Below are 24020 nucleotides of genomic sequence, written 5' to 3'. Positions count from 1 at the left end.
ATGGCGGAGGGTGCGGAACTGAAGGTAAGGCGCAGCCTGAAATCATCATAAATTTACCCGGTTGCGGGGCGCTTGATTGCCGTGTCGCCCACTTCTGGAGCGCTCTAAGCTCCGGGGGCGGTTGAGATCTTGTCGGATCGCAGGTTTACCGGCCAAACACGAAAGGAACTTTATTGAATCCGTGAGCGCCAAAAGCTCCAGGAGCGTGTTTATGTTGATGTTGAGACGCGCAGGTTTCTGGCTGAACGGACCGTTTTCTTCATGACACCAGCTCCCGGCGGGGCGGCACTCACTTCAAAAAACACCCCCCCGGGTGTCTCGTTTAGTTCCGAAGGAGCGGCTGTCTTCAGACAGAGATAACAGTATTTCTGCCGCTTCTTGTGAGGTCTTTTCAGGAGAGATAACGTTTGCTGGAGTGGGTTTTTCTCTCTCTCTCTCGGCTGTAACACGACAGAGGCTTCACGCTTGTACATTTATGTTCTCAAATAACACATTTATACACCATTGCGCCATTGACTACCGTTATAAGTTGGTTATTCGTGCCAGGTGTTCGTGCAGGTGAAGCGCCGGTTTGAGCGATGCGGGAGACTCTTGTTACCTGTTGATAGTAATGAAGCACCGCTGCGTGTGAAGGCTGATTTATGGTACCGCGTTACACCGACGCAGAGCCTAGGCCGTAGGGTACGCGTACCCTACGGCGTAGGCTCTGCGTCGATTTAACGCGGAGCCATAATTGAGGCTTAACGGTGCAGCGCTGCCCGCTATCTCAGCACCAGCCGCACTAGAGCAGCCACGGGCAGTGGCGTCAATTCAGTCAAAGCTAAGGTATGGCAAGGTTATGAGTCACAGAACTTAACTAGAGTATCAATCAACACGTCCAGCAAATACTCATCACAGAAGTCTGCTATGTAGCTTATCTGTGTGGTCAAGAAAATTGGAACTTTTTCAAATGCAGTCTCACTCACTGCAAAAACATCTTACCAGGAATATTTGTCTTATTTCTAGTTAAAATGTCTCATTTTTAGTCAAAATATTTCATTACACTTAAAACAAGAGTCATCACCACAAAAATAACTTCTTATTTGACCATTTTCATCTTTCAAGTAAATTTTCACTTGAAATAAGTAGAAAAATCTGCCAGTGGGACAAGATTTATCTTCTCATTACAAGCAAAAAAATGTTGTTCCACTGGCAGATTTTTCCACTTATTTTAAGTGAAAATCTACTTGAAACAGGTGAAAATTGTTGTTTTTGAGTCTTGTTTTTTAAGTGCAATGAGATTTTTTTTGACTAAAAATGAGAAATCGATCATGTTGTTCTGATTTGCATTTGTAGTTATTCTTTATGTATTAAGTAATAGAATAATCAATACAAATAGACACAGAGTTATTCCATAAATGTATTTTAAAAAACAAACATTTACATTTAACCCTTGAAGCCAAGGTGTGGCGGCTGCCATACCTTGCCATACTGAATTGACGCCCCTGGCTACGGGCTCCCGCCTCGCGGTTTGTTTTGTATTTACTGTCATCTTTTAACTTGCAGATCACATCTAGCAGTTATTGATCAGAGTCTCGGGCTATTTTTAGACTTTTTTGCCCCCCCCCCAATGTGTTTCCACTGGCTGTGTGGATCCATACGTGCTCCTTTGTGCCAGCTGCTGCTGTTCAGCCACACACACTGGGATAAACAGGCTTATTGCCTCTATTGACAAAACAGATGTGGTCTCACGATGAAGCCTACCAGTTCCTGTCAGAAATTAGTTTCAGGCTCTGTGGTTCTTGGTGGAAATATACTCGCAGCATTGTCAGAGTTCTCATTTTCACAATTGAATTTAAGCTCTGGGAATAAGGATGCTACTGACTGTTATTCTGACTGCAAATGAACCAGCAGTTTGTTTTCTACAGCTATAAACAGCCAGGAAAAAGTGAGAAATTCCCCAGCACAGTTTACCAAATCATCATACTTGTCTCAACACCAAAGGGAGAATCAGTTTTCCAAAGCAAGTTATGAAAAATAATAATAAGACTGGGCTCTTAATGTTTTGCAGACTGATAAGTTGAGGATTATAAAAAAACTTGCTGTGATAGTCAAAAGTTTGACCCCGCTTTGTCAACCAAAATAAATCAGTCGTGGGCCGTACTTTTGACTGACGCATCATGTACTGTTCAATTTCTTGTTACTATTAGCGTGCATTGATGAACACACAATAATTAAGAGAGAGGGGAGTTTAACCTCCAGGAGACCCCCACAACTCTCTATTGGAAGAAGATAGATAGATAGATAGATAGATAGGTAGGTCGGTACTGTAGGTACTTTATTAATCCCAGGGGAAAAGGGACGTGGGCAGAAGACTGAATGGGCAGATTTTAAGGATGCTCCATCTAGACTGCTGTTGTGGATGACGCAGAATGATTGAATCCAGTTCATATTTCATTTACTTTGACTTTTATCAAAGCACATTTCAGTCTTATAGCTAACCTGTTGTACAAGGTGCAAGGAGAAAAGTCTAACAAACCAGTTAAACATTTTGCCTAGAAGCGTCGGTTCCTGTAAAAAGCCATGTCAAGCTGGAACTTTGAATCTTGTTGCATGGTGACGGCGTGTTACTGTTTCTTTTGTCATAGCGCTTAAAAGGTACTTGCCTTCTCTTCTGCTTGACAGTGTTTGCTAGACGTCTGCTGGAGTGTTATGGACGTACATATCAGGGCGGTGACCCTGCCTGTTACGTTGCTCTGGACTTTTTTGTCTCCGGAAATTCCAAATTGTTTGTGGCGTCTTCAACATGAGCTCATCCGAGGTCTTGTGGGCTGAAAGAGATACACACCAAGAAAAATCCAAGTTTGATGCACATTACCTACGCTAGAATGAAAGTGGCACAATTCATACTTTAACCATAAGGAAAAGACATTGTATCAACTGGGTTGCTTTAAATTTAGTGCTCTCACAAATAGCTATCGAGACACATCTTTGCAGCAGCTAAAATCTAAAAAAAAAAAACAACCCCACAAGCTACCAGGCCAAATGCACTCATTTTTGCTGAGTGCCTTCTTTATAAACTATTTCGATTACATTCTTCGGAAAATGATTCCAGCTGTATTAGGTGGGTAGTAACCAGCCACTATTGTAGATGTTATTAGTTTGTTTCCATCACCACTATTGTAGGAATTATTTTTTTCGTTGTTCTCTATTCAGTCATTTGTATGATAACAAAATGTTGGTAGGTTTTTGCCATTAATCCAGAGTTTAAAACAAATCATGGCTAGTGTTAGAAATGTGACCTTTGGTGGCTTTATTATGGACTTATTGGTGTTTTCGAGAATCAAAAGAGACTGAACACAACCTGTTTTCCTCCGACAATGTGAGATAGTTTCCCAAGGTCTCAATTAGATGTGTTTGACACAATTTGGTCCAAGTATCACAGGGATACAATAGGCTACAACAACTCCTCCTTTGACCATCTCTATTGATAGCAGTTTAATGCAGTGTGTGGAGAGAGCCACTGCTTGCCTCATTGCAGATCCTACCTGCAGCTTTGTACTTTCATACAAACATACATTTGGACACAATCTACGATCAATAGGTGGATTCTAATCAAACATTTTAAAGCGCTCTCCGAGCGGTATGGAGTCCAAAGGGCTCTGCGAAGGGCATTGTACTTTGTTGCATTTTTTTCAGGTTTCATTTCGTTACGAATGCTGAAGCAATGTAACAGCCAGCTGGTAGGTAGCAAACCCGTGAAAATCATGTGGTAATTCCCCCCCACCCTGTGCCAGTTCAGTACATTTTGTTCTACCTAGGCCGAAACACAGAGGGACTTAACATGATGTCCAGCCAGCAGGGATAGAGTAGTCAAAGTCGCTTTGTAATTCCTCCCTTAAGTGCAGGCACAATCAATGTTTGCGCATCATATTGCCCCAAAAGTCTTTTTTTTTTTTTTTTTTTTTTAAGAGGCTAATTTTGAAACAAAATCTTGATTACCAATATTTTCAAGCCAGTTTTTTTTCTATATCAATTTTGGGCACATTTATTAAAAATTGGAAATCAGATTTAGATTTCAGATAATTTAAATGAGAGCAATGAGAAGTCATATTTACTTGTATAAAATAACGTTAGACTCACCAGCCATATGCATTCACTTTATGACAATCTTTCATGCAGTGGGTGACTGGTACCCACTCACAGCCATTTTCACTGCTACAGAAAGTTCAGAACCAGTCTCAGCAGGGCCGGGATGGGCTTTATGCAGTGATTCATACAAGAGCTTTTAAGAGCCACTAATCAAAATAATTGAGATGGAAGCCAGACTAAGTCTTTGTGTTAAAGAGGTAAATAATCAGGATGGCTGGCCAGACTATTACAGTATAGAGATACAGCAAATACGCCGGGATATCACTCAGATTAAATTGATACCAATCAGCATCAATACTGATAACTGCATAAGACCTTGACTTAAAACCATGTGGAGTTATTCAACAATTTAGTCTGATTAGATTGTTCATGCTTTTGTCTCATTTGCTCTGTAAGTGTCATTTTTAGATTGAAACAGAAAGTGAGCAGCGCTACTGAAGCACAACATACAGTTTTTATACTTGTAAAGCTTTTTGCATAACCTCAGATACTTGCTGCTCCCTGTTTGTAACTGTACTAACTTCAAATCTGTGTGCGTTTCTCACTATAATTTGCATTTCTCAGTTTGCCTGTTCACATGACTTGATGCCTTTGTGAAAGTTTATGAACGCCTTGAAAAATCCCACCAAGTTCAACTTGTTGTTTCCTGCTGCAACTTCAGACATCATTCTTGGAAGAAGACAGCACTGCAGGGCCGAACTAGAGAGTAAATACAGCCAGGGTTCAGTGGACCAGTGCAACAACAACACACTACCAAGCAATATTAATCATTAGCTCTACAAATGATCATTTGTCTTTGGTTGACTTCACTCTACTTTCAGATGTGGGCTAAAGACTTAGCTCTTAGCAGTTTATAAGCAGTTATTAACACGATAACTCATTAATCAACAAGATTCTACTGGAATAAACGAACACAGCTTCGTTGCTTCCTGCAGTTTCTACTTCGTCTAACATTTGATAATGCTTCGACATCTACCCAAACTGTGGCTGCTAACTGACATAGTCCGTAGGAATGATAACAAAATCACATAAATTAGAAGTAATGATAACAAGCGTTTCTTTAATGTTACATGGTTGAGGTGGTTACATAAATGGATTTAAGAAAATAAATACATTTGGACAGCGTCAGAGTCAATGCGTAGAAGAGGCCTCAGTTAAAGGGGTGCTAAAAAGGCTCAAGAGTTATGTTGCATTTGTAAGCATGTTGCCAGGTTAGTTTCTGACTCACAACCCTTAATAACTATTTTGCTTCATCTAGGGTCACGGTTAGAATTATTATCCCCAACAGCCAACGCAGCTTGACTTGATGGGAAATTTGGGGCAGCCAGATACAGTAAATCTATTCTGAGCTGAGCCTGAGAGGTACCATTACCCCGAGAAATGTACCAGGTAACTGAAACACATCTCCTTTAACTGCTACTACTACTGGCATTTAGCAGATGCTTTTATCCAAAGCGACTTACATCTGAGAGAACACAAGCACAAAATCACATAGGAGGGTCCAGCTGGATAAGTGCTGGTCAGACTACTGTGAGTCCAGTTGGACACAGGTGCTGCCATGCCAGTGCTAGGGTTTTTTGTTGTTGTTTTTTTCCATTAGCCCAACCCAACAGTCCCTTTTTATACAAGAAAGCTACATCTAAAAAGACACCATCTTGTCATAAGTGCATGCAGCTTACTCAGTGCTGAGTACTGCAAAGACGTGGATCTTCTAACTAATACTAGATGCAGAAGTGTTCCTTAAAGAGCTGAGTCTTTAGCTTGCTCTTAAAAGTAGGTGCAGACCCTGCAGATCGGACAGAGTTTGATAGGTCGTTCCACCATCGGGGAACAATGGAGGAGAAGAGTCTGGCTACTGATTTCACGCCACTTTGTGGTGGAAGCACCAGGCGTCTTTCACTGGCTGAGCGGAGCTGTGGAGTGTAGCTCTGGATGAAGCAGTGAAGGTAATCAGGAGCCGTTTGGATAATTGTTAGGTAAGCCAGAAGCAGAACGGGAGAGGACATCTCACATGTATGGAGCACACCGTCCATGTTGCTGATGGAAGAGCATCGTTTCTAGACAATATGCAGACATGTCAGCTGACAGCTTGGATCATCTTTAGCTGCTTCACAACTCAATTTGATGAAGATTTGCCTGTTAATCATTCAGTGCATAAAGATGCGTCTCAGTGTCTCTCCAATTGAGATGCAACCAACCACGGCTACTTTTTATTCATGAAATCTCTTGGATCAATCTGAACTCCTGTTTTGTTAAGTGCTTTCAAAAATCAGAGAAGTGGCTTTTATACTAAAGCTTCATCTTTTTTTTCTTTTTTTTTGGGTCCTAAAGTTTCTTCTTTCCTGAGAGGTTATAAAACCCAAAGTGTCCCCAGATATCTGCTTTCAAAATACGTTTTTTTTTATCACTCAGTGCTGATCTCTGTCTCCATCTGACATATCACCAAAAAATGATGATAAAAAAATAAACATACACAAAACATTGCAGCAGAAATTCAATTGATGGGAGATACTGAACATAACTTCTCCCTCTGCAGATTTTTACGGCAGTCAAATGTAATATATTGACGCATCTGAATTTTGTTGTTTTGTCGAGGCTGCAAAATCACAAATTAAGAGCTGTATGCTGTAATTTCTTTTTGCAAGCTGCAAATTTTCATCAAGCTCATACATCAATGCAAAACATTGTGGCTTCCATGTATTTCAGACCTGAGAAATGTACACACCTTCATTTAACGTGTGTGTGTGTGTGTGTGTGTGTGTGTGTGTGTGTGTGTGTGTGTGTGTGTGTGTGTGTGTGTGTGTGTGTGTGTGTGTGTGTGTGTGTGTGTGTGTGTGTGTGTGTGTGTGTGTGTGTGTGTGTGTGTGTGTGTGTGTGTGTGTGTGTGTGTGTGTGTGTGTGTGTGTGTGTGTGTGTGTGTGTGTGTGCGTGCCAAAGTTGACTTGTTTAAAATCTTTTACTGAACACTTTTCATCAGCATACATATAACTAGACTGGAAGACTAAAACAGTTTACGTCCAGATGAGAGCTTGAATGAAAGAGCAGCTTCAGTGTGCCACAAACCCTCATTTAAACCTTTGTAGCCACAGAAACTATTTTTAGATTTCTGGATTAAGACAAGGATATTTTTTATGAACATCGGTTTTCTTCAGTCAGCATTTGATACATTGTTGATAGCCGGGTTTAATCTTGGTTTGTTGCATTTGATGACTTTGATTTCATGATATTTTGTTTCTGTCCGTTTTCCATTTGTAAGATCAAAAGAATAACTGCTGCTCCACCAAGTACGGTACAGAGTTAACAGAATCGCCATGTGTTATTCCTCTTTCTTTTTTTTTTTTTTCTTTTTTGCTATGTCAGTGTATTTGTGAAAGAAATTAATTAGCTGAGCCTCAGTAACTCCAGTTTGCCGGTATACTACTGCAGTTGCATACTCAAGGTAAAAATAAATGATGTATAAATCAATGAATTCATTTTTTCTCTCCATATAAATCTCATAGTGTTTTTGTGAACTGCAGCAGGACAAAACCAAAAACAAGATTGCTAATGGATATATATATATATATATATATATACATATATATATATATATATATATATATATATATATATATATATATATATATATATATATATATATATATAATGTACTGATAATGATAATTATTATTTGCATTAATTGTTTCTTTGTCATTCTTTGTTTCTTTGCTTTTGATATCTTTTAATATGCATTCTTAAAATGAGGAATCTTAAAGTTAATCGTCCAAAATCCTGTTCGCAAATGTCTTCTGTATTAAAAACAATGAGAAGCAACAGATTCTCACAAATATGAAGCTGAAACTATAAGCTTGGTAAAACTAAGTTTTATTTTGTAATCAAATGTTACTGAATATTTTTAATATTCTTAACTAGATGGTGTATAAACATTTCCGCTCCTGTAAATCTCTGATCTGTTTAAAAAAAAAAAAAAAAATTGGAATAGTGACAAATACTGTCATAATTTCTTAAACACTGCGATGGTCCCGTGTCCTGACTTGGTGGTCGACAACCAGCCACAAGGCCCTGGTGCATTTGCTCGATGACTGCTTTGTTCAGTTGGTGCTGAATAAATGCTGATAAAATAAAAAACCTGGTTGTATTTTTTTCTTGGATCTGAAGTTTGCTTTTCACTCGGCTGGATGTTCTGACGGCAGGCCTAAATGGCGCCTGTCGGACGCGCCACTCGGCCATCTCTCGCCGTAGGACTGGTTTCAACCTCTGTATGGGGTTTGGAGCCATCCTCACACTCGGGTGTGCCTTTTCCCCGTTGCCTGTTCACACAGCATATGTTTCTACCTGGAGGGCTGGATGGGGGCAGCGTGGCAGTGCAGGGGTTGGACCTCTGATCTTATTAGAGATACCTTTAAATCTAAGCCAGTGGTTCAGCCCCAGCTGTCTGCCCCTCGTGCTGTTCTCTGCTCTTTAACTCATATTTACAGTTGTGTGGAAAAGATGGTCTTTCTCAATGTGAAGGTTTAAGTATCAGGAAATATAAAAAATATGACCTGGTCCTTACTAGGTCTCAAACTGAGCTTTAAATCTCAGAAAAAGTCCATGAAGACGTTAGACAGGGGTGAGTGTGGTGTTTTGGGCCATTAGTGTATGTAGGTTGCACTGCTGCATATTTTGTTCAGGAATTCCTTAGGCGTGCTGCATAAAGCCTTGTTGCAGTCATCTCAGATAAAATCTGTGCTTATGAAAGCTTCTGATGTAGCCAGGCCTCCAAACATGTCCCGCTGCATCACATTTTGTTTGAGAGGAGTCCCTGTCTGCTTCAGCCTCTTTGAACTGTCTACTTTCTTCTGCGGAGCTGCTGCAGCAGCAACCTGGCAATACAAATGATTGTCAGTGTGCTGTAGGCTTATAGTTGGAGACAGTCTATTTGTAGAGCCTCTGGCTGGGTTAATCCCTAATGATACAGGCCCTCTTCTCTGCTCCCTTACATCCTTTCAACACCTGGCCATTTCTCTCATTGCCATTGTCATTATCGCTCCAGTTAATTTACAGTTTGAACAGAAGCAGACATTCAGGTGGAAACGGCCAAAGTGAATGATAACTGTCCTTGTATGCTGGTACATTTAAGGCGGTTGTATGCAGGTTTCATTTATTCTGTCAATGGTGTTTAAGTCTTGATGTGATCATTTTTATAAACTCATTTTAGAAACAGACCAGAAATTTAAAGTTATGATAGCGGAAAGCAGATGGCACAAATCCCTCAATGCAGAGTTTCATACACATGCGTCACATTTCTGCTGGTACCCAGATGTCCAACATATTATGTGATGAACCAACTGAAAAAAAGAAAAAAAAAGAAACAAAATGCACCATTTGAGCTAGATAGCGAACATGCTTTGTCACTTCAGGATTGATGATATATATTCTACATGTTTTACCTGGTCAACCCAGATTTTAAGCTCCGTTGTTGTTACATATTTCACCCTGTGAGAGCGCATGATGTCTGGAGTCATCAACTTTTGTGTGCTTTTGCAGAGATGGAGCTTTTTACTCCTGTGGTGATTTTGTTACACAGTCCCGTTGCTGTGGAAACCTGTCACATTTGAGATGGACATGGGTAGGCAACAGTATGGAGCTCGTTTGTGCACATCCAACTGGAAGAGGGGGAAAAAGCTTCTCACAGGACGCTCCTGCATGAAAATGGACCTAGGATAGAAATGAATGATGCAAGCTGTTTGGATGATGATTTGTTGCCGTGTTCCTGGTTCATCTTCATTATTGTGTTTTTTGCTGGATGTTGTGCAGAATGTTCTCCTTCCTTGGGAGGTTTTTCTTTCCTCACTGTGATCTTGTCCAGTGCCTTATTTGCTCACCAGAATCAGAATACTTTATCGGTCCCATGAAGAGCAATTTCTTTGCAGCAACTCGGTCGGGTACAAACACGAATCAACACCAAAACCAACAGGTATACTGATGTTTACCATCCCAGGTCACACATCCACGGTGCAAATGCCAGAGTCGTGTGATGTGAGTGCAAAAAGGTATAAGGAACACACAAGAATAAAAGTTTAAGAGTAGGGTAAAAATACAAGGCAAGTCGGCACCAAAAAAACTATAAAATAAAGAGTACAAATCACTAAATAGAAGCTCAAGAATTACTAAGAAAATCACTTAAATCACAATTAAGCACTCTGATCGCAGATGGGATGAATGTCTTGGAACACTGATTAGTTCAGTTATGGGCATCTGATCATGTATACCTGAAGGCATTAGAGTAAAACTAGAAGCTAAAATGTGCTTCTGTTCTGACTCAAACGTAATATCTGTTTAAACTGAAACTTTTTAAACTTTTATGTTTATAACCTATCAGTTGTTCCCAGGATGTGGATTTTCGAACAGGTCCTCGAGTTTAGCATGTTTATTATTAAGGCTGCTTCATTCAAATAAAACAAAAAAAAAAAAACAACATTATCATGATTATTTTGCTCCACATAGAAACCACAATTATTTAAAGCAATTTCGGGCAGACTTTTGAAACATTGCTGCATTTATCAGAACTATTAAAAAAAGAAAAAGGTTGAAATTTACTTCAATACTTTTCCCAATATGCTTTTGTATTTCTCCTTCAAAATATGTTCAGTTATATAAATGATATTTAAAAAAAAAAACATCTAGCAGTGTTTCATTATTACCAAATAATTCTTAGCAAAATTTATTTGACCTTGTAAGTTTGCTGCACTGACACAACAAAGTACTGAAAGCACAAAATACGTATTTAAAAAAAAAATGTCTTGCATAAATCCTTGTTGATAACTCAGCACACAAACAAGAAGATAAACTTAAGACTAAATAAAAAACGATTTGAGCCAACATAAAATGGTGGAGTTGCTCAGATAGTGGAGTTTGTACCCGAAGAGCCTGTCACTCAGAACAAGTGATTGTCTTTTCTCCAAAACATTGACTTGGTGATTTCTGGGAGCCAAAATTGAAATCATGATTGACATTCAATTAGTTGCACAGGCCTTTGAGATGATAATTTCTCTTTCCTGTTGCGAGTGGCTGAATGAGCGTCTTTGATGTGTCTCTGACTAGTTGACATGTCTCTTAGAAACCTACCGGTGAGCCGTAATCGCTTACTGACTTGCCTCCTACCGAGTCTTTGTCTGGGAGCCTGCTGACTAGCAAACCAGGCTTAAGATGGTGTGGAAACAAGTAGAGATGCAGCGATACAGATATCATGTTAATATTAGATATTGGACCCGATATTGTCGAAATTGCTGGATCAGATGTCAGATGATGATGTATCCATGAGGCCAATTTAATTAACTGAATCTCTGAATTAGCTTTCTATAAAATGTGATCTGATACTTATCAAAGCTACAATTTCTCTCACAATTAGACAATTTGTAGCCACCATATTTTAATAATCGCATAGTAAACTTATCCGTATGCAATAAAGTGTTTCTTTGGCAAAGTAATGTTTCAGTCAAGCCTGATGTTTATTCCTCTCATCAATAATATCTGATCAATATGGGGCTGATCGGCAAAGTTCAGGCATCAGTAGCGGTATCGAGAGAGGTTTGTCCACACGTCAAAAAGCTTGTGCAGATAAAAAGAAGCAAAAAGAATTAAAGGAAGCATACTAATCTTTTTTTTTTTTTTTATTCTACACAACAGTAACATTTAATATAATATTAGATATCAGGAACAGAAAATAAACTCTTGTGATTGGTACTGGTACATCCCAGTGTATTGCTTTTGTGGAAGACCATTCCCTTGTCTTTTTCCGTAAAGTCTTATTGTGACACCTGCAGCCCGATGTCACGTGGGATAAACTGATCACTGGGAGAATGAAGTGAACTAGGAAAGACGTTTCTATTGAGTCCTGAGAAGTCGTGGCCTCTGCAGTGACCTGTAACCTGAGGGTTTGCAGCTGAAGACACATTGATTCAACAAACACTTCTGGAAGTAGCTTCCTCCAAGCTGGAAAATCCCTCTGCATTTAGAAGAAAACAGATTAGTATGCTTTGCTTAATAGCTGTGCATGCTTTTCAAACATTTCTTCCATTGAGGATGTAACCAGCTGTGTGTGGTGGAAGCTGTTTCTCTGGAAGCAAGCAACTTAAGGCAGTTATGTCCAAAAGTTATTATTCAGGGTAATGTAATAATGTCCATGTTGACTCTTTTTTAAATTTCGTCATTAGATTTCCTGAAATTCCTGTTTTAATATCTGATCTTTAAGCAGTCGATTTTATTTTGCTTGATGTATTGAAAGTTAAACATAGCTCGGCTCGGCCAAATTCAAAGTCCGTGCTAGGGTGGCATTTTATTTTGAATGTTTAAATGATGCTACTAGAATTATTATTATTTTTCTGAAGCATTTGAAGCCTCTCTTACCTTAAGTTGCAATGGGTGTAAAGAACAGGCCTGGGAACCCACGCCCACCTTACGGCAGTCAAAGTTAGCCTTTTTAGCTCGACTGACTCAGCTTGTGCTGACCTTTGATGCTGATTAATAAAACTTTTCGTTGATTCCTCTCAAATCAGTACAGATATCCTCATAGAAACGCCAGACCTGAAACAAGGACTAGCAGAGATCCACTGGGACCTGCTGCTGTGACTGTCTGTGGTTGGGTCTGGAAGGGTCCCCAAGAGCAGGCAGCTTTTGTCAACTGAGCAGCAGTGGTTATTTCTGATTTCGCAACCAAAACACCATATGAAACAGGATATTCTGCTGCAGTAGCTGGTCCAACGTGGGTCAGCTGAAGGAGCCGGGAGCCATGACGGATCATTTCAGATTCAGAAGCATCTGCTGGAATTATCCTCGCTATGAGACCAAAGCCGTTTTTTTTTTTACCGGGCTGTAAATGTGTTTATTTCTGCTGCAAAGTTGGACATTTTAACGCCCCTCCAGTGGTCAGTCGATGAACTGCAATTTTTGCTACTCCCTGGTTAGACGCAGCGCTGAGGTTTGGATGTCGGCGCATGGTATCATCATGGTGAAACGAGATTGCGGTCAGTCAGTTCTGCTTCCAGAAATGACTTCTGGCCTTTTCAGCACAGCTGTCAGAACCATGGCCGTCTCTGCCAGAGACGGCTTAAAAGCATATTATTTGCACCCTTTAACACCGTAATTAGTGTGCATATGCAGTTTTTCAAACACAGTTTGCTAAGACAACATGACGCTAGTCCCATGTTTCCAGCGGTGTGCTCTTGCCTATCTTCTCTCTCTCATGAACGACCCTGGAGATCTGCTGCAGCAGAAAGATGCCGTTTGACTGTCCTACAGGCCATGGTGGACCAATGATCTTATGAACATGACTTTCTGAGAAAAATTGTTTTGTTTTTGACTGTATAAAGGGAACCAGCCCTAAACAGCAGGACTGAGGGCGCCTTTCAGATAAGAAGTGATACTCGCGGATTATTAGATATAAAGTTAGTATTCTATTTTGCGCATGTCCCTTTGTAAGGTAGCAAAATAAACAGGGATATAAAGTAGGAGCTTAAAAAGTTTAAGATTTATTTAAAAGCTGATAAAAGAGCATGTCAGATTTGATATGTTTTTTGTTTTTTAACTGATACAAATGTAGAATCCATTGAAGGAAAGTTGATAAATGGAGTATTGATGTTTAACTGTCCAGCGTATTTCATCCTGTTTATTTCTCTAAAAACAGAAGTAAGAAAAGTGCACTAGTCCACTTTCTATCATAAAGAAAGAGGCTTTAGCATATTTCTTCTGTCATCTCTAATGAGAAGTGTAGCAGAGTAAAAAGCCGCCTTCCCTCTCTGTATGAAGCTCCTGACTAGACGACAGTAAGGCAGCTGCAGTCCTGATGAAGCCCGACATCAGAGAGGCCCCTCTGAAGATAAAAGACCATCTAGTCCCGCCTCCACCAGTAACACGTTTGCTGCACAGTTTACTGTGTCTGAAAGCTGTCTCTAGTATCCCCCTTCACCAAACTGGCCAAACTGGGATGTTTGTGTTAAATATCTGTGTTCCTATCCCTAAAACGTCTGCTCTGTCTTCAGCCAGTGGCGAGGCGAGGTCAGTGATGGGAAGCAAAACTGTGTTGGGGTTTTTTCTGGTTCCTATCAGCAGCATGTGTCTGCACTGTTTTGGCCATAGATCAGAAACACCCGTGTGCTTCTCAGGGCTGAACTAACGGATTTGAGATGTCTATCTGCCCGCGGCAAGCTCGGACTAGACCTAAGTAGCCTCAGGTGTGCCGGGACGACATTTAACCATTGCAAATGAAGCTTTTCTGAACTAAGTCTAGCTCGCTTGTCCAGTGTGATCCTGAAAGAGAAAGGGAATGTCCCTATCCACAACTTTGTCCCAAATTCTTTGTCCACAAAGTGCACAGTGATTTTCATACTACAGAGGCAGGAGGGAGAGAAAACAACAGGCAAAGGTATTTCATAGTTAAGCCTGAGTCAGAGAAGCTGGAAAGCTAAGAGATGGGGGGATGGGAGGACAAAGAGGGGAGGAGGATGGGGAGGGAGCTGGCACTCGGTACAGAGCCCTCTAGCCGAGAGTGGGAGCTTTATATAATGGCCAGGTAGTGTGCAACCCCCCACCCCACCCCTGTCCGCCTACACAACCACTACACACCCACACACAAACACACACATCCTTCAAACCCTTTGTAGAATCTGCTTGGCACCAGATTATTAGCCTTACCTTCTCTCAGTCTCCAGGGATTCAGAAGAACAGCAGCCCAGTCCAAACCCTCAAAAATCAAGTAAAATGCTGCAGATCTTTTTTTTTTTCTTTAAAATTTTGCCTGCAAAGATGTTGAGGACAATAGTCTGACATGAAACCCGCACTATGACAGAATGTGGGTGTTTTTATGGAGTCAAAAGGACTCAAAGGTAGTAGAAATGTTTTTTATTTCGTTTTTGTTTCCCGAGATATGTTGGACACAAATAAGAAAATAAGAGAACATGGTTAAGAGCCTGAGGATGAGGGGCGGGGGGGCGGGGGGTTGATGCTGAGATTTGGTTTCTTTTGGATTTTATTTGTACATATACAAATTTGTTTTTGATAACTTGTCACAGATAGTGATGTTCGTGTTACCTGTTGAAATAAAATGTAAAATGAACAAAATATGAACAAAAGTTAGATTTTGAACAAACATTTTAGGAAGGTGTTTTGTAAGCTGGTTATTATACTATTAGGGCTGGGCGATATGGACCAAAAGTCATATCTCGATATTTTCTAGCTGAATGGCGATACTCGATATATATCGATATTTTTTCTGTGCCATAATTGGGGTTTCCTCCAAAGCATTATAGCATAGCATCTCTGTTAGCTTCATTTTTTTCTGAGGCAAACCCTTAAAAAAACAGTCAGTTTTAATACAAAGCCTCGTGCCAAATGTCACACAGGTTCCTTTATTAACAGAGGTCTGCACAATATCAAAATGTATAAAACAAATGAAATAAAAATAAACTGCCTGCATATATAGAATAAAAATGCTTCTTGAATAAAATAAAACAAATATTCCTTTCCTGCATAACAATTAAATTAATTTTTTTTTTTTTTTTTTTTTTTTTTTAATAATCGATATAAACGATATTGTCTCGTACCATATCGCGTTTGAAAATATATCAATATATATTAAAATCTCGATAGATCGCCCAGCCCTATATACTATAGTTCCTAAAAATTGCATTTTTGTACTCCATGCTGCCTGTTGCCACGACGCTGGTTGACTCAACATTGACAGGTGATCTAAACGCGTTATTGCTTTTTAGTGACCTTTGCTTATGACTTTTGGCTGAACCCAGTCAGATAAAACCACCCTTCGGTGAACAGGGTGCCTTTGTTGAAAATGGAAATTAAATTGAATCATAATCACATTTAAATGTAATTTAACCAAAGGCATACTGAGGGACGAACAAGACAAACAGAGTGGGAACATGAGAGTGCTTTGGTTTTGTACCTATTGATTTCCCCCTGCACATCTGTGGTCGTCTTACCTGCTTGTAAAGCATCTGTAGTCTACTGCATTTGCTATGTAGCGCTCATGATAAAACACATCGCTACGGCTTAGTTCTGAATCTGATTGTCTTTCCTATTTTTTTCGTGGATATGTATGAGCATGTGCTTATACCAAGCCACGTTACGAACAAGAACAAATGTGATAGTTGGTCACCCGGGAGAAGGTAAGGCTGGTGAGTGTCGAGTGGGAAATTCATCACATTCAGTGCAGCTCAACCATAGTTGTTTTCTGAAGTAATTCCTGTCATAGGTACCAGCCATTTATGTAATGTAGATAACACGTCACTGCATTTATGTCAGTAATATGCTTCTTTTTCCCCCCCATACTTATATGACTTATCCATAGATTTGTCGGTTCCTAATGTTGTAAAAACTTCCACACCAAAGAAATGGATCATATTAATGAGAGAGCGTGCGGCTGTCACTCTGCACCTGATGTTTTCGTAAAATTGAGAATTTCTGAGAGCCTGGTGTTATAATCATGAAATTAAAAGCATCCAGTAGTCTTTCATCTAGTAGTCCCTTGGCTTTTGAATCAGAAATGTAAATTAATATTTTATATATCAATGTTGGAGTTGAGATGTCTCCAATTAATGTCACTATCTTAAGAGGATTTTGATTGACAGTCTACATAGCAAAAGCACAAACATACAGTAAAGGGAGTTTATGCATTCAGCAAAAGTGCTTCTGTTCAATTTTATTGAAAGTGTCTGCTTGTACCTGTTATGAACTGATGCAACAAGGTTCCACCCGTCTTTCAGAACTGGAGCAGAGACTTTTCTTTTAAACATTGGCTCTATTTTAATTATTGGACAGGTCGCTTGTCCATCACAGGGCCACCCAGAGACAAACATGCACAAACGTGTCTTTGGATCATGGGAGTAGACTGCAGTATCTCAAGAAGGCAGGAGGAATATATGCAAACTGCACATAGAAAAGTCCTGGATGTGATTCGAATCAGGAACCCTCTTGGTGCGAGTGGAAAGCTCTAACCACCACACGACTAATAATTACCAATTATAACCAAATCTTAAGCCTCTGAGATGGTTTTTCAGTTTGTCCTTGGCTTAGAAGTGAAGATCTACTTTTTTCCTCCGGAAAACCGCGTGGTTTTTATAATCCTGTGACAGTCAGTATCTGAGGTCCGAATGAGTTAAGTTCTACTAGCATGTTCTGACAGTCAGCCTGTGCCAGCAGTGTGTCTGATAATTACATTAACTGGTAGTTCATAATCCCCAGAGGCTTTCTCATGGAGTTATAGTTGAAGTGTTTGTTTCCCATAATCAATTGTAGCCTGAGTCCTAGAAGCCACCCATGTTTTCCTCTGCTGTGATGAATGTTGAGTCCACCTTAAGATGACTGCAAATGTTTTCTGAAGGTTCTAACATGTAAATATGCAATCGTCTAGAAGGCTGAAGGTTAGCGTCAGTATCAAGGTGTGGTCTGGTGGCTTGTATTCTACTGCATTACTTCTCTGTGTCGTCATGCTGGGTGGAAAATATGGTGTTCTGTGTCACCTCAGGCAATGGAAATAAAGAGTCTAGCCGAAATTCCTCTATGCAGGTTGAATATGAAATATGCCATTTTAGAAAAAGCCAAACGGTTTTTACGTATTTTAAATATTTCAAAGTCTGCCTGGATAACAGTGGTTTTAAGATGGAAGTCTTCTCGAAGAATGTAATTGTCTGCGAACCACATGACGGCCATGTGGCTGATTCGTGTATTTGATGTTTCAGATGTGCACGCAGGTTAGTGATGTCCGTGCTGTCTGTGCGCTGAGTTTATGGAAACATGCTCTTTCTTGCATGGTGACTTCCAGATCTGTAATATGTATGCAGTGTCTTCGAGGCTCAATTTAAGCTGGAGTACTCTGCAAGTTCACTGATATTTTAGAATTCATTACTGTAGCGAAAGACAGGTGTAGCTGTAAATTGCAAAGGTGAAGACAGCTGAATTATGATGTCCTTGATAAGCTTCGTGGTGCTGTTGATTTGAATACAGACTGACTTTCACACCTTTTTAACTCACAGGATGGATTCTGATCCCATCAGGACACATTTGAAGGTGGTTTGGGACACCTGTGTCCACGTTCTCTTCATTATCTTAACACGAAAGCATCCTTGGACAGATACAGGGACCACACGATGATCGATTGTCATTGGGTTAGGCAATGACTTTATTTGACTTTACATACAAATAGCTCTTTGTCATTTGATTTATTCTCCATGTTTGTGGCAGATTTTCAGTTGTTTTGCAGCTGAACATTATTTTTAACTGCTGAATATAGTTAAAAAGAAATAGTTGCAGACCTTGTTTGTCATGTTTTCAGACTTTTTTCTTTTTTGACGCTGTAGTCATACCTGTATTCCCATTTATTCCCAGCTGCGGACTTTGGTGATAAAAACATATTTGGTGTTTTTATGGGGAAAATAACGAGTGTGTTTATTTGCATCGAGAGCGGGATGATCATATTCAATCACTCAAGATGCATTCGGGTGCACACTTTAATTCCAGGTGTGAACACACACACACACACACACACACACACACACACACACACACACACACACACACACACACACACACACACACACACACACACACACTAAGCAGCAGGTGCTTGTGATTGAATCTCAGAGGACGAATGTTAATGTGAGATCTGAACGTGGCTTGGTGGCACACTTGAAAAGTCTTATTAATGAGAAAAGTGGGTCCAAACATGTAGCTGGTTGCTTAAATGCTGAATTTATACATTTAACAACACATGTAAACTGCAGCGTGTCTTCTGAAAAATATTACCACCGACAAGAAAACAAGAGTATTCACAGAATAGTAAAAGAGTAAAAAATCTTCACTGTACTGGGCCAATGCTGAGGTGAACTATTTAAATGCATTTTGATACATTTATATTTGTATTTTCTGGATCTATAAGGGTTGTTTTTTAGCCAAAATATCCATTACTGGTAATACTTGCAATGATGAAGACAACAAATGGATTAGCTGAAAAACAGAATCAATACCCAACAAAAATTAAAATTGCATCAATACTGCAAAGTGCTTTAATTCTTTAGTTCCACCATTTTAAATGTAAACATCTTCTATTTTCTTAATATCATTGCGTTTTGGCCTGTCATTGTCACATTACTGTGATGGAAGTTGTGAGTTTTTCATCATGTTCTGACTTTAAAGAGCAACAAACGGATGCAGGGAAAACACTTCGGTCTCACAATGAAACTGAAAAATCCACGTGAATCTAGAAATAGCTCATTAGTTGATAAGCTGTTGGCTTGTTTGGGGAAGTATGCAGTGCTTATTTAAGGCTGATTTAAAAGAAAACCAAAACTCAGATGAAAGGGTTGATGAACAGATTGAACAATATACTGAATACAAAGTAAGACTATCTACGCTCTACATCAGCAGCATTCCAATAAAAGTTATATGAGAAGTGCACTCTGTAAACATCTACAAATAAAAGAAGAAGGCTGTGGTAAATAAATTATACCAGAAGTATGTGGAACTGGTAACCTTAGGACTTTCTCCTGGACTTGAAAGCGATGCCAACCAGTCTGCCATTTTTGGAGGCTGCTGTTTGTCCTGATAGATGAAACAACCCATTCAGGACGGCTCGGCCACCGGCCAGTTCCAACCTGTCTCTCCTCATCAAACGGGCCTCCGTGTGCCTGTTTCCTTTCATTAGAGCTCCGGAGCAGTAGCCGGATCTGAGCTGCAGACCAGCAGCACCAACAGGTGTATGTTTATGCGGTGGAGGTGAGGGTCCTTGGTGGGTTTTTCTGCCAGGAAAAGAAGGACGGAGGAGTTTTACAATAAAAACTAGGTATTATTTCAGGTGTCCTGAATACAAGAGTCCTTGCAGTTATCTGAACTTAAAGTATCGGATGATGCAGTTTTGAACCACTTCCAAGGCTTGAATGGGTGTGAAACTCCTAGATGAATCATCAGTATGAACTCTGCGAATCCTTGTTGTATTTATGACGTTATCTAAAGGGGCCAAACTGTGGACATAAGAGTCCAGCAAAGTTAAATATTACGCCTAAAGTTTACCAAGGAAAGAAATCCCTTTTACGTAAAAGAAGTACATGCTAAAGATTTAATTGTTGTAGAGAGTTTATTAGGATACACTTGCAGTAAAGCATCACACTCTTTTAGTGTTGCCTAGACTAAACATGACATTTGATCTGCGATGAGACACAGAGGAGAGATTTTTATTTCCTAACACGCCCTCATTAAAAGCCTTACTGGTTAGTCACATTTACATATGTCCTGTAAAATCGGGTAGCTTTGCGAGGGGGGGTTCTCCCTCCGGGAAAAGTTAATTTGACTGACTTACAGCTCAACAGGCCCAAGGACGCACCACCCACCATTCTGCATCAGCTCTGCCAGTATTTTACCAAAAAAAAAAAAGTTTCATTGGATGCATTTTTTTTTTACACTCCCAAGTGCAGGATGACTCATCATGTTTGTTTTTTTTTAATTTACTTTCCTGAAGTTGACAGACTAAATAATACCCTGAAGTATATCAAAAAATAAAGATAGTAGAATATAGATATGACGTCAAAAATGTCACATTAAAACACCAAGACATCATGAGTTTGATTTAACGGGGACTTTAACATTGGAGATGTTTCAACCAATTTCAGTTAGTGTCATCCATCTGTATTAGAGAATAATGTTATATGTGGACTTATTCATATTTATAAAACAGACTAATGTATAAATTCTAGTCAATGCACGTATATGATTATTATTTTTCTCTTTGTGTCCTTCTGTTTGTTTTCAGCCAGAGACATTTTGCAGTTCAGGGTTTATTGACCAGTGCAAAAATGTGGCTCTTCTTTAAGGTGTCCATCTAAGCAGCAGCTCCTGGCTCGCCGCCCTCCCATCCTCCATCCCCCCACCCCTCCCTCCCTCGCCTGCCTCTCCTCCCCTCCTGTGTTTTCACTGGAGCTGGAGAGAATTTCATTCGGTTTGGAGGCTCAGCTGCAGGCTCTGTCTTCCCCATCCCCCACCATCCCTCCATCCGTCACTCTCACCAGCTCTGGACAGAAAATTATAACTCTACACACTGCTTTCCAGTTTGACAAGAATCTGCAGGGTGTCTGCAAGCCTCGAAAAAGTCCTAGGAATATGGAATTTGTTTCCTTAGGAATGCCTCAGAATATATTAAAAAGTCTTGAATTTAATATGCATAAGTAATGGCTATTTTCTCTTTTATGGGCAATAATTTTAATGAAATGTTTGTACGTGATTATGGGCTGTCAAGGTGTAATTGGGCTGCAGGAGGATGTGTAGTCTCTTGTGAAGTTTGACTCTTGTGCATATTATAGTCCATGTTTATCACTGTCGCTGCCTGATGTGGCCATAATTTTCTTTTGCTTACTGCATAGCACATTGCCTTATTTACTTCAAAGTTTTTTGTCCACATTGCTTGTAAATACTGAAATTGTGAAAGAAGAATAAGAAGAAGTAATGCTTGACCTTATGGTTTTTACTGGTTTGTATTATATATTTTGCATTTAGCCAGGTACGATAGTCAGAAGCCTGTCAATTAACTGCATGTGTAAGTAAAAGATAGATACACATGTGCATAACTGGCGCCGTAAATGCTGTGGTGTAAGTCCAACCCACACTAAATTGCTCATTATTTCAGCCCCATTATACGCCAAGCCAATAGTCAGGTTTTGGGGAGCTCAGGAAGGAGTGTGATGTGAAAAGGCTCTAAAGACCAATACATGTTGCTTTGAGACTGCAGTTATCCATCCATTTATCCACCCACCCATCCATTCATTAACTTCCGCCTATGCGGGTTCAGGTCAGGGGGGTATCAGCCTAAGCACAATTCCCTCAGCTTCTCCGGGTGGATGCCAAGACATTCTCGATTTAAGAAAAAAATAAATAAATGAAACTAAAGCAGATTACAGCGCCTTTTCCCCCGGTCAGTCAAAATTGTAAAATCATACCACAGTTTTGGAGAGGCTACATTCTGCTCATTGTGTTGCATTTTGGGCTCAGGTGATGTTTGAAATTTCAGAAATAAATGTTCTTAAAGGAGCCGTCTGTAAGAAATGGCCAAAACTGGTACTGCAGTCACTTTCAAAATATTGTTGAGCGGCGTGTACCCTCCCCCTCCTCCCCCCGACCAGAGGTTGCCAGGTTATTCATCCAACACGTACGTAGCGGCGGCTGCGATAATTAGAGCTGAGCTGGCAACCCGGATGCCGAAACAATACTGACTTGGTGATTGGGAGATAGGTGGAGGGTGGAGCTTCAGAAACAATACTGACTTGGTGATTGGGAGATAGGTGGAGGGTGGAGCTTCAGGCCAAAACAAAAAATGACAACATAAACATCAGTTGAGGGCTGCAACTCCTCTTTTTAAACTGGAATATCCTGGCTTGAGTGCTGTTGTCAGTGACATAAGTATTTGAAATGAACATGATTTTTAAATGTCTGTTGACATATCGGGGTCATTTTATGATTCGTTTTATTATTGCTCTTACATACAGCTCCTTTAAATACAGTCATACGGTAACTGGGATTTGAGGATTTTCATTGTAAAAACATTTTTTGGTGTGTTTTTTTAAATTTTTTTTACTTTTATTAGCATTAAAAGCTATATAAAAAATGGGGGTGAAATGCTAAGATAGCATAAGACATGAAGAGATCTAAATGCACCTAAAAGCTTACTACTCTTAATACTGAGGCGGTCAATGGATTATTTGACGGATATGGAGGAGTATAATAATAATAATAATAATAATAATATGGAGGAGTCAACAACTGAACGGGGAGCACTTAATGTTTTTTTTTTATTTTAATTTATTTTATTTTATTTTTTTATTATTATCTTTTTATTTTTGGAGGTATTGTCATGTACTTGTTTGTTTACTTGCTCTCATGGTGCGTCTCTCTCCCTCTAGTTGTATTGTGTTTATGAAATAAGAATGGAAATAAGGTGTAAGGTGTAAGGGATGTATAGGGGAGGGAGGTAACAGGGGGGTTAGAAGGTATTTAAAGGCATGTTAGGCCTCTCTTTGCTTTGTTTGTGTTTGTTGTTGTTGTTTAGATATGTCCTTTTTAATTTTTTATTTTTTTTTTCTTCATGTGTATGTTGAGGTTGGTGTCTGTCTTATGTCTATATATGTATATTAGTTGTTGTTTTTTTGTTGTTATACTGAACGTCACTATGGTGTGGCACATAGAAAAATAAAGTAATAATTAAAAAAAATATATATATATATTAGCATTAAAAGACCCCGCTCGGACCTAGCATTCGGACCTTAAAATGCCGTCTCGAAAATCCATTCACATGTTCCCAGCGCTTCTCCAAGGTCTGAACGCATTCCAGGACAGATTCGGATCTGATAGCTCAGGATCAGATTGCATTTGAAGGTAGTCTGGGACACTCGTCGTGTTCTCAACTCATTTGTTGTCTGAACACAAACGTGTTCTGGGACAGATTCAGGGACCTTCAACTAAACTAATAACATCGGCTTAGGCGATTACTCATTGATTTTGCCACAATAAACCTCTTTGTCTTATCAATGTCTTTTTGCTTAGGGCGGACGTTGCCTTGTTTTTGTGATGCACGTATCTTCTGTTGAGCAAAGGTTGGAAATAAGAAAGTTTGTGATGGATCCTCTCTTCAACTTCTTGTTCCTGTCTCCTTCGTTCTTTATGCGAGTTAAGGCTAGTAATTACCAGCTGCTGAATTCTGCAGGGTCTGCTAAAGCCTGTCCCAGCCCAAGGACGAAAGGCAGGGGTACACCCTGGGTAGGTTTCCAGTACATTGCAGGGCCACAGAAAACAGCCATGCGTGTTCCTTAAAGGGCAATTTAGAATGATTAATCAACCTAACATAAATGTTTTTTGGA

General features: G+C 39.8%; 1 protein-coding gene across 2 annotated transcripts in view; it reads left to right on the top strand.

Moving 5' to 3' along the window:
• The window catches only part of pias1a (protein inhibitor of activated STAT, 1a), a 77098-nt gene continuing 53078 nt past the window's right edge, over positions 1-24020 (top strand). For both annotated transcript variants that reach the window (XM_061739850.1, XM_061739841.1), the window contains exon 1: positions 1-24. In XM_061739850.1, the coding sequence (XP_061595834.1) occupies positions 1-24 (24 nt within the window). The remainder of the gene's footprint in view (positions 25-24020) is intronic.

The sequence above is a fragment of the Cololabis saira genome, chromosome 2 (assembly GCF_033807715.1).
Source record: "Cololabis saira isolate AMF1-May2022 chromosome 2, fColSai1.1, whole genome shotgun sequence".
Taxonomy (NCBI): Eukaryota; Metazoa; Chordata; class Actinopteri; order Beloniformes; family Belonidae; genus Cololabis; species Cololabis saira.
The sequence above is the reverse complement of the archived record's forward strand: the minus strand, read 5'-3'. Positions and strand labels throughout refer to the sequence as shown.